The 13472-nt window shown below is 38.3% G+C and overlaps 1 protein-coding gene across 1 annotated transcript in view; it reads left to right on the forward strand.

The window, feature by feature from the left end:
- Window positions 1-8667, forward strand: part of CHORDC1 (cysteine and histidine rich domain containing 1) — a 76976-nt gene extending 68309 nt beyond the window's left edge. Inside the window, exons 8-12 of the mRNA XM_019473924.1 lie at window positions 736-806; window positions 1020-1125; window positions 2859-2978; window positions 3849-3911; window positions 4449-8667. Of these exons, the coding sequence (XP_019329469.1) occupies window positions 736-806; window positions 1020-1125; window positions 2859-2978; window positions 3849-3911; window positions 4449-4592 (504 nt within the window). The 3' untranslated portion in view covers window positions 4593-8667. The remainder of the gene's footprint in view (window positions 1-735; window positions 807-1019; window positions 1126-2858; window positions 2979-3848; window positions 3912-4448) is intronic.
- Window positions 8668-13472: the final 4805 nt, after the last annotated feature.

Raw genomic sequence — 13472 nt, forward strand, 5'->3', positions numbered from 1 at the left:
GGCCCCAAAACTGAGCCCTGGGGAACACCGCTCGTGACTGGCCGCCAACTGGATTTAACTCCATTCACCAAGAATCCACAAAGAAGATGTTTTAATACTTCTAGCACCAAAATTAGTCTTTATGTTACATGGTCACTTAAACTGCGAGGTTTTTTACATTGACACCCTTGTGTTGTACAGAATGGGACAGTAGAATTTAAATAGGTATTTCATTGGACATCTGACAGATTTTGCATTTTCTACCGAAACTGGTGGGAGAAGAATTTATAGCAGTCTCTTGTTTGCGTTAGGAAGAACTGATATGATATTGAGTGGCAGAGTTGTATATTGTTTTAGTTCCTTTTGAGAATCCATGTGTTTATGAATGATAAATTTAATTTATTTTGCAGTTAAGTACTTGTTTTCTCTGAATATTCAGAGTATTTTTAAAGATGGATATCTTTGAGGATCTAAAGTGACCTTTATGAGCATAGATGATGTCATCCTTGATGTACTCCATTGAACTAATACAAAGTATAGCTTGTTAGAAGGAGTCCCAGGGAACCTTTTGTGAATGAAGGTTGAATGGTTATTTTGAAAAGCTAGGACAAGCCATTAGATTTAGATTATTTATGCAAAAGCTTTGTAGTACTTCGTTCAATGTTTCTCTTGTGGGTTGTGTTTTGTTTTGTTCTGTTCTTTCCTTTAGTCCACATCCTGTAACAGTAATACACTTTAAATGCTTTGTTTTACTAGACATACGAAGGACCACACAGCACAGAAGAAGTATGTATATACCATTCTGGTGTACCTATATTTCATGAAGGGTTAGTATTCAGCTAACTTCAATTTTTTTAATTAGTCTATTATGTGTTCCTGCTTTCTTTGTACATGTTGCCTTGTTTTCATTCCGTATTTCTTCTTCAGTCAAAAATGGCAATGTTAAGTTAACAGTAATATTGCATAAAGGAAAGCTCTTAAGTACACACAGTAAATAGTGTCCTAAATACTGTTTTTTAATTACTTTGCAAACTTTCAAGGATGAAGTATTGGAGCTGTTGTAAAAGAAAAACATCTGACTTCAATACATTTTTAGCTCAAGAAGGCTGCACAACAGGAACACATGTATGGACTAAAAAGGATGCAGTAAGTAGCATTAACGTTGCATTCTGTGGCTGGCTGTTCTGAATTTCGAATACTCAAATGTAGTTAGTAGCTTCATCGAGTTATTACTGTGGTCAAGCTGTTACAGATCACTACCTCTGAAATAACATGGAGGATATTATGCACAGCATGACAACAGAGAAATGGATTTTAAAGTAATCTGTGGTAGAAGTTTACTTGTAATAGAGTACAACCTTTCATTTTAGTGATACATATAGTATCACTATTTTATAGTAAACGTGTTTTTTGCAAACTCAGGGGAAAAAAAATAGCAGTCTTCTGCTTTGTGAGTTAAGGAAGTCTGTGGTATTCCATATAGAATATATGGAATTCTATATAGAATATATTCCATATATTCCTTTAAAATAAGATGATTAGAAGTCTTTCCTCCCCCAAAGACCGTGAAGCGAGCAGCCGTACATGTTCTGTAGTAAAATAACTGTACTTCCAGTTTCGTTCACGGTAGTTGAGTTGTTGTTTAGGTAGGGATGGCAGGGCAGGTAAGGACGATGAGGTTCCATGGGTGGGGATGGAAGGGTCTCTTTCTGTCTAATCTGGATTCTGTTTACATGTCTGAATATTTTTCTGGTCTGAATCTAATGCAGTGTTTTGGTTTGGCTACCAGTATAACAAATACAGAGAGAGCATCTGTTTAGTTTGTAGGTATTTCATTGCAAGGTTGGAAACAAACTGCAGAATTACAAGGTGAAAAATATTTCCATTCAAGGTTTAAAAAGGTTCTTAGAGAATATTACAGAATGTAATAATGGAATTGAACACTTCAAAAACTTTAGCTGGTCACATGTTGGATGCAGGTGGACACAAAATTCTCGTTATGAATATATTGTCTATTGCTGAGGCAAAATGGGTTTGATACTGCAAACATCAGTAACATTTAACAGAAGGAAATAAAGGTATATTATAGAAAGTATAGTTCTGTTACCTCATTCTGTAACAATTACTTCACAAGTCCTTTACTTCCTTTAAGTCATGGAATTCTCCTGGCTTTGAAGATTTATGTTTGTGTTTAAGAAGTATTTTCTGATACAGAAAGGAGGAATTAAAAAAGCAGAAGGTGTGAGCCTAAAGCAGGAGAGTATTCTTGTAAAGAATTTACCCAGATGTTAAGAAACTATGTGTGTATTAAATGTGTCTATATTGGGATAATGGGCTTCTAGCTAACGGGGTTTTTGACTTTACCTTTTTGCTGTTATTTTGGGTTTTTTAACTGTTTATTTTTCCTGCATCAGAGAACAGAGGGTAATATTCAATAATTTTTTGCAGTAATATGAAAGGTTCTTGGAGTCATGGCTTTGTTTTTCTTTGATCGGTTCCTTTCTACTACCTGCTGGATAACTGTAGTCTTGGAAAGGAAGTTAATCCAACAAGTAACATATTTTTTTTTGGTTGTTTTGTTTTTTATTTTTATTTTTTATTTTTTTCTATCACAATGTCCCAGTTTCTTACTGTAGTCTCTGTCGTAAAGCATTGGTTTTCTCACTTCTAATGTTTGTCAGGGACCAGTAGCTGAAATACTTAGTAAAAAAAAGATGTAAGTGGAGTCTTGCAATCTCCTGTGAACATGCAATATAGTCCTTTATTAGCTGTGCTTATTGGCTATTAAAATAGTCCTGGGCTTTTATCCTCATTAATCTTGTAAAAATACTCCTGAATGCAATTTTAAGTCTTTTTTTTGTAACTTTTTCCTTATATCGGGAAAGAAGGTAGTTCCATGCAGGCATGATTGGCACCAGACTGGAGGAGAAGTGACTATTTCTGTATATGCTAAAAACTCTGTTCCTGATTTGAGCTATGTAGAAGCAAATAGCACAATGGTGAGTATCTACCTTAAGCTGTAATTCTGTTTTTAATTCTTACAGCAGCTTGAAGTTAGGTAAATCTGGCTTCTGCTTTATTTACAAGGCAGAGGTAGAATAGCATAAGAATCTTATTCAGTAATGACTTTTTCTTGGCATTTCTGTTTGTTCAAGTATGCGTAGCATTTTTTTTCTCTTCTGTTTGGACATCTGTACTTTAATGTTTTTTGCTGTTTTTTTTTTTTAAAGCTGCAATATAATATGTCAAAAAAATCTTTAATTCTACTTCCGCAATTAAAACCTGAGTGTGATGGATTTGCATCACCATATGTGTAAATAATTATAGATTCATAATTTCACTGTATTTGGCTTAATGTAATTTAATATAGTTCTTCACGGTATGCAGTTTCACAGCTACTAATGTTAAACAAGTGTTAAAACGCTTCTCTGATGTCTTTAATATGTCAAAAAAATCTTTAATTCTACTTCCGCAATTAAAACCTGAGTGTGATGGATTTGCATCACCATATGTGTAAATAATTATAGATTCATAATTTCACTGTATTTGGCTTAATGTAATTTAATATAGTTCTTCACGGTATGCAGTTTCACAGCTACTAATGTTAAACAAGTGTTAAAACGCTTCTCTGATGTCTTAATCACACATTTGGAGAAAATGATACAGCTTCCAGGATGTATATATGGCCACTATTGACTATGGTACTGTATCAGAATCTATTAGAATAGATTTTTACTTCTATGTCTGAGGGACAATTTGATCACTTTGCTTATTGTAGAATCTGAGTCCTAATGTGATATATTTTGCTTAAACATGCTTGTGTATGTTTTATTAGCCTGACAAAATGTTCTGTGCTTTTTCCTGTTAAGTTAAATATCCATATTGTATTTGAAGGAGAAAAGGAATTTCATCGCAGTGTGAAATTATGGGGAGTAAGTATAAGAATAATTTTTCTATTAAAAAAAAAAAAACCAAAACCAAACCACAACAAAACAGAAACCCTCAGCTTCCTGTCTTTCAAAACAGTTTGGTTTTCCTCGTTATTCTGTTTATTGAAAGAAATTCAGTTGCATATCATTCAATAATCTACACTTTAATCTGAATCTAATGCCCCAAGTGATCAGGTATGATGTCATAGTTGATGCTGCTTTGAGCAGAAGGTGACCTTCTGAGGTCATTCCTGTCCCGGTTTGTCCTAAGATCCCAACACTGCAATAGTGGTGTTGCAGAAACCCTTGACGCTATGTAATCGCATGCTTATGTATGTGTTAGACCAATGTATATGTTACACAGGCATATGTTCGTGGCTTGGGAATGGGAGAGGGTTGACTTTTCCAGGTAACAGAGGGAACTCCATCTACCTAAACATCTACTGAAATTTAGTGATAAGATACTCTTCCTAACTTAATTCCCAAATATCTAGCAGTCTGTTTCTTAAATTGAAGTGTGAAATATGTTTTTTGTTCTAGGTAATCGATGTAAAGAGGAGTTACGTGAACATGACAGCTACAAAGATTGAGCTTACTATGAGAAAAGCAGAGCCCCTATTATGGGCAAGTCTTGAATTACCTGTATCCAACACGCAACAAAAAAAAGAGAATTCAGATCAATAATGATTCCAAGAGACGAGTTACTTCCCATTATGAAGTGGTGACTTGCTACTGTAATCAAATATTTAACTTTTATATCGATTCATTTTTTTTATGCTAGATCATATGTTCCATTCTACAAAGAAATTTGATGTACAGTAAATGGGGGTGTAAACGTGAAGGGTAACAGCTATTTCTGCTCTTGCTCCCATGAGTATATTTATTGTAGTTGGAGTGTCTCCATAGGGATTTAGAGTAGAAGAGCTATTGCCCTTTGCTTACAACCTTACCTACCATGCACTGACTAGCCAAATAGAGGTGTTCTCAGTCCACTGTGAGTGTTAATTTTTCAAGTGTTCGGTTTAGACTGGATCTACTGGGTAGCACGTGTTAAATTCGGCACTGTTCGTTATGGCGCATACAGTAACACAGATACAAAAATCTGAGTTCATGAAGTGATTAACATCCAATTCTACATCTAGAATAAAAAGGTACGTAAACATAAATATGGAAGAACACTGTAGACTTGCATTTTTGTCTTTGAAACTAAGGTTTGTTTCAATACCTGTTGGCTGTGGAGGGATGGAATAAAAGGTATTTTGCTAAGGATTTCAGTACTTGCTGATTCTTTTGCTGTCTTTCATGTGTAAAAGTAGGAGATCAGATTAAAATAAAAACGAAGTTGGCAAGAGGGGATTTTTTTTTTTTTTTAGTCCTGTACATTTGGTATTTGAGTTGTTAAATATAAAAGTGAATGGACGGTGAAATGGCTGATTAACATCTCAGCTGTGGACAATATACAAACAGCAGACTATTGTAAAATTACCAAGGTGCTGTATATATTTGATAGTCATTAGAATGTGTTTTCTGCCCTATTCTACAACACTCAAAATTATGAATCTTTTTTCAAAGTAGTTGGATATGTGTAGTAGGAGAAGCCAGTACACACTGTAGGTGTCTGAGGAAAATTATTTCCATGTAGATATGCATAGTTCTTGTTTCTGAGGATGATAGTCTAAGAACTAAATTTATCTACAGGAGAAATCTTAGGAGAAACAAACCACAAGCTTTAAAATGTCTGTCTCAAATCATAATTGTACCTTTGAATTAAAATATTTTAAAAATATTATTTCTTTTGAACAGCATAAGTAAAACACTGTGATTAGAAATCAAGATCTTATTTTTGGTTTCAGTTCTCCATCAGTAAAGATTTGTGGCTGAAAACAGGATAGTTTTCAAGATGATACTTTTGTCCAAGCAGCAATACATGCAGTAACGTTGCTTTCTTTTTCTGCTTGAAATAGTTTCTTAATTTGGGGTTGCAGCTGAAAGAAAAACAATGTTTTCGTATGTAAGTCATGCAAAATGTACACCATTATTTACTGTGCCAAAACTTTATATATGTAAACAAGCAGTCCTGTGGACTGTTGAAATGTGTGGATGCTCATCTACCTACCTTGGCAGATCTGGAATAACGTCAGGAGAAACGCAGAACACAGTAAAGCCTTTCTGAAGTTAAATAGGGGCTTCTAAGAATCTTACTGTTTTCCAACAGGTATGATTGGACTTGAGCTCGGAGTTCTGTCTCTAGCAGTACTTGAAACCCTACTTCATGCTTAAAGTAGTAGGAAATACATTACCAAAGAAACCGTCCCCAAACACCAAGAAAGTAACACAAGTGCCGTATATATGAAATTTGTTTTGGTGCTTCTTTACCTTCATTTCAAGATCCTGTTTCCTCATTGACTTGGAGGGAGTGTGGTTGCTTATTCCCTTGGGCCCCTATTGAAAGTTCCAGCTCTTAAGGTCTGCCTAAAAGATTCTGTTAACCTCTAATAATGCCGCCTTTGTTTTTTTCTTTTTAAATAAATTTGAATATGTTAGGTGCTGTGAAGTGATAGGGTACAAGCTTACAAAAATGTGTGCCTGCAAATGGTCCCCTAAAAATGGAACAGATGTTCCCTGATGTGTTCTGAACCAACAAGTGGAGCTCTTACTAGTATAATACTGAGAACAATCACTTCAGTGGATGAAGAATTCTAGATAGCTGTAGCTACTAGCGTGCCATCTGTGCTTTTTGTATGCAGAACTCTGAACTTGGACAGCAAAATGAGCAGTGTTTGAATGCCAGGGTAAAGTTCTTATTTAACAAGCAAGTTCAAACGTGTCTGTCCATATGGATATATAAATACCCTACATATCTTACATGCTCCACCTTTTTTAACATACTTTCACTTTATTTGCATCCTCACGTGCAGTAGGTTTACATCATGTAAAATCCATTTTAAAGAACTACAAGGGAAATGGAGTTTCTTGGGAAAACAGAATTTCTGGTTTTAAGCAAGTCATATTCTCCCTTAGTATTCTAAATACTAAATGGAGAGAAATGTGGATGCATGGACCTTCTGCTGTTAATGCTGCAGGCTTTGGGACCCCGTAACTATTTGTTACGCTCTTTCAAGCTACACTTTGCTGGTAGCTGAGTCAATGTGTCCATAAGTAGAAGAAAGCTCCTGTAAACATGGTCCTCAGTTTTGCATTTGCTTTTTATTCATTCCTCCTACTCTCTTCCTGTTGTTCATACTTTCAGCACAAAATTAAAGATACTTCAGGAGTTCCATAATGACTTTCCCCATCAGTGGCAATAAAACCACTTTTAAAATTCACCCGTTTAAAAAAGTAAGCAAATAAAAGAAAGCCCAGCTTTGATCAGGTAAGAAGGTATAGGTTTTACAAATAATAGCCTAGTTTTCTATGGCCTGCGACGCTTTCAAAATAAAGGGATAAACTTTCAGATGGTATAGGCTGCTGTAAGTCTCTTGTTTAACTGCATTAATTCTTAGCAGCTTTGTGTAACCATATGTCTGCATCCATCATCGAGCTGCAAAAGCTGTATCACTTCCTGAATTTGAGCGTTTTGAGCAGTTGCTCAGAACAGGCTTCAACACACCAATGTTTGATCCCGGTGTTTCATGAAATGACGGCTTGACGTGGATAGCGGTAGCTGACGCTTCGATGGGATCTTGGTTTGGCTGTAGCTTTTATTAGTAAATGTGGAGAGAAGGTGAAACCAACTGTAGAGTACCAAACCAATCACAATACTTTCTGAAAAGCAAGATTTGAAAACTAAGCTAAGTGATTTTTGATCACATAGGCTTTCACCTGTCTAATAGTAGTGAAACGGAATTGCAAACCTGTATGTATTGGAATACTGGCTGTTAAATTTACCCTTTTTTTTTCATGTTTTCAGAAGTTGTGCTGTACCTAAGAAGTTGGTTGACTTGGTACAGCCTAGCTATATTTTTATAATTAATGAATCTTTGAAAGCTGTAGTGTGTTGCAGTGCGGGTTTCCATGTTCCACATGTAGGCAGCGTATTACGTGTCTCAGAACTGACTGTTCAGGTGCATTTCCTTCACAATCCCTTTTTAATATGAAAAATCTCATGGGTATACAAGTTTGTGACAGAAATCTTAATCTTTTCCCTCATGTATAAGCCCATTTTCCTACCTAGCATTACATACCGTATCTGTAACAACGTTTCTTGGAGGAGTTGGAATTTATTTTTAATGTTAATATACTGTTAAGCACTGGGCTGTTCAGCTACTCTGACTCTTATGTGGCACTGATGTAACGACAAATCTTCCATTGGACGATCTTCTGGAACGTGTACACTATCAAGTCACCATTTCAGTAGTTTAGGGACTAGTTTTACTAGGAATTTTGCCTTGAAAAAGAAATCTACTTATTCTATGGGACGATGCATTTTTTGCTTGCATTCTTTAAACATGGCATGAATATTGGTTAAATACTGTACCTGTTAATCATTGGTCTTTCCCTATTGCTGCTAAAATTCTTTTTATCTCCGTTCAGGACCGAGACCCTTTTTAAAGTCATGAGTTAGGTGTCTGGAACACTGTTTTAAGGCGGTAATTTTGCCATTGTAAGAGTCTTGAATTGCAGTTGAAGGGGGGAGATGTCTTTTTGCATGGTTGTTCGGTTCTGCACATTCACAAAACTTATACGCAGAAATTAATCTCATGTCTTCATGCTCCATTTTTTTTCCAAATGTATTCAATAAAATTCTTATTACACGCTGGTTGCGTTTGGGGTTTTTTTTTTTACTTCTTTTGTTACGGGAGAGAACTTCCCTTTGGATTTGCAACATGGTTGTTGAAATAAAATGTAAGTGGGCATTTTCCACAGGTCGGCCTATATATGAGGGAAACTGTGGCAAAGGGTTTTTCCCCACCCCTTGGTTTCTTTCTTTGCCTGTTGCTTTTTAGCGCAACAGCCCAGTCAAGATACGCGAGTTCTGCAGCACTTTGAGTAAGGGTGGCTACTCAGGTGGGGGCCTGCCTCATCCACGGAAATTGTTCTGTCCAAGAATTTTGAGCTGTCACAAACTTACTGGAACCAGCATAATTCCAAATACAACGTTTGGGCTGTTTCTAAGAATGCTGGAGATATTCTAGCTCTGCTGCTTTTTTTCAGTTTTCTTGGTTTCTTGGGAAAAGGAAGAAGACACGTGTCAAACCTCTGGCGTTCCCACAATGGAGAGAAAAAGGATTCACTTCTTGGGGCCTAGAATTTTCTGTGGTAAGAAAAACGTGGTGTTTTGTCAAAGTTTGGGTAGGTATTTTAACCAAAGATAACCAAGATACTGTCACAGACATTACAAACTAATCCACAGTTACTGTGCCAAATGATTGTTAGTCAAGCAAATGCAGTTTCTCTTGAGTTTGTCTGCAAAATGCAGGGTAGGTGTTCGGGAGATAGGATGTCAGCAGAAAGGGGGGTGGGCGGGCAGAGGGTACGGCCCTTAAGACTTCTCCGTAGGCAGCACAGATTTCAACCCGTGTTCACAAAGTCAGTGTTTTTCTGTTCAGCTTCTGAACGTTTTCTTTTCCTGACGCAACGTTGGCATGAACAGGAATGAAGAACTACTGTACACGACCACCGTCAACTACGCATTTGTAGTCAGTCCTGTGAGCCTAAAAGGAAAGGGGCTGTAGGAGCAGGCACCTGTAATCCGGAGGTACGTGAAATGCATCAATGTGTCTGTCTTTAGCTTAGTCGATCAACCCATGCGATGACTGATTCCAGCCATCCAGAAAGTGTGCAGGTTTTTTTGCAGCCGCTGCGCTTCTGTGTGAGAAGGAAGCATCCTCTTGAATAAAAATTTTTTTGCTACCTGCCGGAAACAAGTATTTGAAAAATTAGTTCCTTGTTAAATATTAATAAAAGCTGCATTGCAACAAAAGTCATTCAAAGCTGGCTGGAGGCAGAGCTGTTGCCTTACAACCATCTATGAAATATTTTTAGTCCACAAACCTTGTTCTCTGAAATGTGTTTTAAATTTATGATAAATATCGATACTGCGATATTACTGCTGAATTCAGTGCTTGGGAGAAAACTAACCTAATGTGCTTCTAGCCTAATATGCTTAACCTAATTTGTTCTTCCTTTTGAAAATCAGACCCGTGTATAAGAGGCAGAGTTGATACTGTGCGCTTCTAGACCCCAAGGGTCTTACTTTTTTTTCTTTTTTTAAGGGAATGCCTTGTAATCGTTACATTGTTGTATACATAAACATTAACCCAAACTTTAAATGTTCTGCCTTCATCCGTGGAAGCAGTTAACATTTGGAGTGTCTACTCATGAACAAAACCTACAACAAAAGCGTTCAGCTCCGAATTATTCTTTAATTGTAGCTCTGCAAGTCAGAAGCCTGTCAGCACTTCTGGTACAAGCTTTATTTCGATGGATTTATAACTTAAATGGGATGCCTGTGCTTTCTAAGAGCAGTTAACAGCTGTAAAGAAGATAAAGCTGGTAAAATGAATGGAGAATCTTAAAATGTGGTTGAAAATAAATTTTTAAGAGAAAGGTTTTCACATGTTTGTAAAAAAATGTTCATGGAAAACATGCTAAGACTGAAGGTTAATACAAAGCAACAACTCCAACTGTGAATGAGCCAAAGCACTGGAACTGTTCAAATCAGAGTGTTTTATGATTTTTTTCCCCACCTCTTTATAAAGGTTCACCATGTTGCTATGTGAGCACAGTGGCATTGTTCAGCATTTCTTCTTTTGCTGTTATTTCTCCTCAACAATATTTTACTTTAGAACGCAGACAATTAGGTTTATTGCACTTATTATCGAACCGTTCCATTGATGCACGTTGCCTGAAGACTGCGGTGTGGTTGGGACCTGTACAATGAAAAGTGGCCAAGAACTGCAACGTGGTTGAGTGGCAGTACCGAAATGCAGAGCGCACAATTCTTAAGCTAAAGCATGTGTCATTTTAAGGAGGTTTTGCCTTTCACAGTTTTATTATATAACGCACATATGGTTTATCTTAAACTGTCCCATGGGGGTACTTAAGTAAACATAACTTTTCAGGGTATATTGCAATCTGCAGTGTCGTACGTCCTCATTTTCCCCCCATACACTGTAGGTATTCTTCACTGAAACTGTAAGTATAGTTGTCTGCAGAACGAGCAGTAGCCGTGAGAGAGCCGATGGATTTTGCCAGAGCTGCTCCGTATTCTGGTAATTACGTTTTAGTACAAAACGGAGTGTAATACTGCCCGAGAGGCAAGCGCTGAGTCCTGCAGTTAGACTCTGAATCCTACACAAATGTCTAGTCCTCGGGCAGGTTATCATTTATCAGACTGCAGATGACAAGAATGATTGATATTTGCAAAACCAAAGTTAAATCAGGCTGAATTATGTGAACTGGGATGGTTTCAAAATGTAGGAAGAAAAGCTCAGTCCATTCCATCCGTGTTTCAGATTTGCCAGGACTAGATACTAAGTAAGTATGCGACTATGTAGCTGTCCTCAACGATTGCTCTTTCAAAAACTTGGACCTCCCCCAAGTAGTCCCTGAGTGCCCATCTCTGCTGGCAGCTCGATAAATACAGTATTGCCACGGCTAGTAGCAGGCCACAAGCTTTGTTCCAGCTCTGCGGGGTCTCAGGACTTGCCGGGCTTGTGTTGTCTGAACTTCTCTTCGCCTGCCTGGAGCTTTGTTTTAGCTTGTTTGGCTGTTACAAGTTTTCTCGTGACTGGGTGGTTATTGCCTTGTTTGTTTTACCTTGGTTTCTCCTTTTGTAGCTGTATGGTATAACCGTATTTTTTATACAGATACTAGTGACGAGCAATTTATCTGTGTAGAACAATGTATTTATGATTCTAGCATCACGTTGCAGAGGAATACAAGCCTGATACAAGCAGGGGCCTTGAAAGCTGGGGCATGGGATGTGGTGTAGAGTACCATGGGCATGGGACGGGTAGAGAAGGGGCACAGGGTATTGGAGACCCCGGGAAGATAAACAGCTCATGATCATTTTAACTGCTTTGTTATTGAAAGGTTTGTCTGTGATAGCATTCTTTGTTTTTTCTTTTTCGGTAATAAATAGAGACTAAACATTCTTTGATCACACAGTTAAGATTTTAAGTATACTGACAATGGACTTGTCTTTACTTATAAAGCATGTTTCTTTCTGCCCGTAGTAAGACAGGCAGGATGCTTGTGTTTTACTCCTCTGCCGTGGCAATGGGCAACGCTGTGCAAGTGCCCAGGCTTCTGCAAGGCTAGGAGCCAGGATAATGCTGCCTGGGCTGCGGGCTGGAGATGGTGTTTTAGCGCAGGCAGGAGGTGCCAGGGCATGCAGGCTGGGGTGCAAAGAGTACGGAAACATGGTCCGGGAGACGGAGAGAGCTGAGGAAGCAAAAGCGGTGTTTCAGGAGGGGGGTGCTGGTTCCAGGAATATCTGAAGGGGACGAGTGATCTCAGAGGGAGCCGAGTCTCAGTGCTCAGTGTTCGCAGCTGACCGTGTGTCCCCAGCCTGACGTCCTGCTGCTTCTGGGTTACATAAGGGTGTGTTGTCACAACCATCGTCTGTGTCCAGCAGCTGTGGCTTGAGTTTCCTTCTAAAAATACGGTCAAGTTTGGAGGTAACGTGGATGGCAGCTTGCTGTCAGCAAGCTAGCAAAGCACATCTGGGGAAGGTGCCATGTAAACATAGCAAGTCTATTCTTATCTGATACCCTCCTATGAAATGCTTTTCCCATTATCGCCTCTCCCGTTCTTTCCCTTTATGGAAGGTTGTAACGTGTTTGCAGTTTACTTGAACCAAGTCCAGCCCCTCCTGCATGAGGTGCCTAACAACCCAGTCCTCCGCCTCCTCCATTCTTTGAGCTCCCAAAACTCACCCAGAAAAAGGATGTGCCTTACAGATTGGGTTGAAGAACAGCTCGGAGATTTTCCTGGATGAGGAAGAAAATGTTTAAGGGTGTAGGATCCATCAGGACAAACGCTGTGTTGAGTCTGACAGGAGCCGCCTTGACTTCACAGATTATAACTGGCACAAGCAAATACAGAAGCAATCCATGGGACAGACAGCTCCTAAACCATTTAGGCTTTCTAAGTTCCTCCTGCTGACGCTGATTAACAGAAGTAACTGCTGAACTTGACTTAGAGCTCAACTTTAATACATCATAGACTTGCAGGTAAATTACAGGGTTAAACGGTAGCCACTCTTGCTTGATTGGAGTTGTTTTTAGTCCCAGTGGTGCAATGAAAACAGTCTTTTGCATTAAAAAACAGCTGCTCACTAAATTCAGCTCCTACTGGTTTCTCTAAGGATAATTTCTGTGTAGCAGGTGTTGCTCAGTGAGGAATGCAGCGCTTTGGTTCAGCTCAGAAGAGAACAGCGTAGCAGAAGCGAGATTTCTGTATTTCATTTAATTAGTGTGGTCTCTGCTTTGCCGTAGGGAAGTCCGTGACGTTCACCATCACTCAGGTCTCTTAATGGCACTCTTAACTGTGTGCTAAAAATCCCATGAATGAAAATAGAGGAATTTAGAGTAAGAGCGAGAAAAACCGGGCCATGCT

Source organism: Aptenodytes forsteri, unplaced genomic scaffold, assembly GCF_000699145.1.
Source record: "Aptenodytes forsteri isolate BGI_AS27 unplaced genomic scaffold, ASM69914v1 Scaffold376, whole genome shotgun sequence".
Lineage (NCBI taxonomy): Eukaryota > Metazoa > Chordata > Aves > Sphenisciformes > Spheniscidae > Aptenodytes > Aptenodytes forsteri.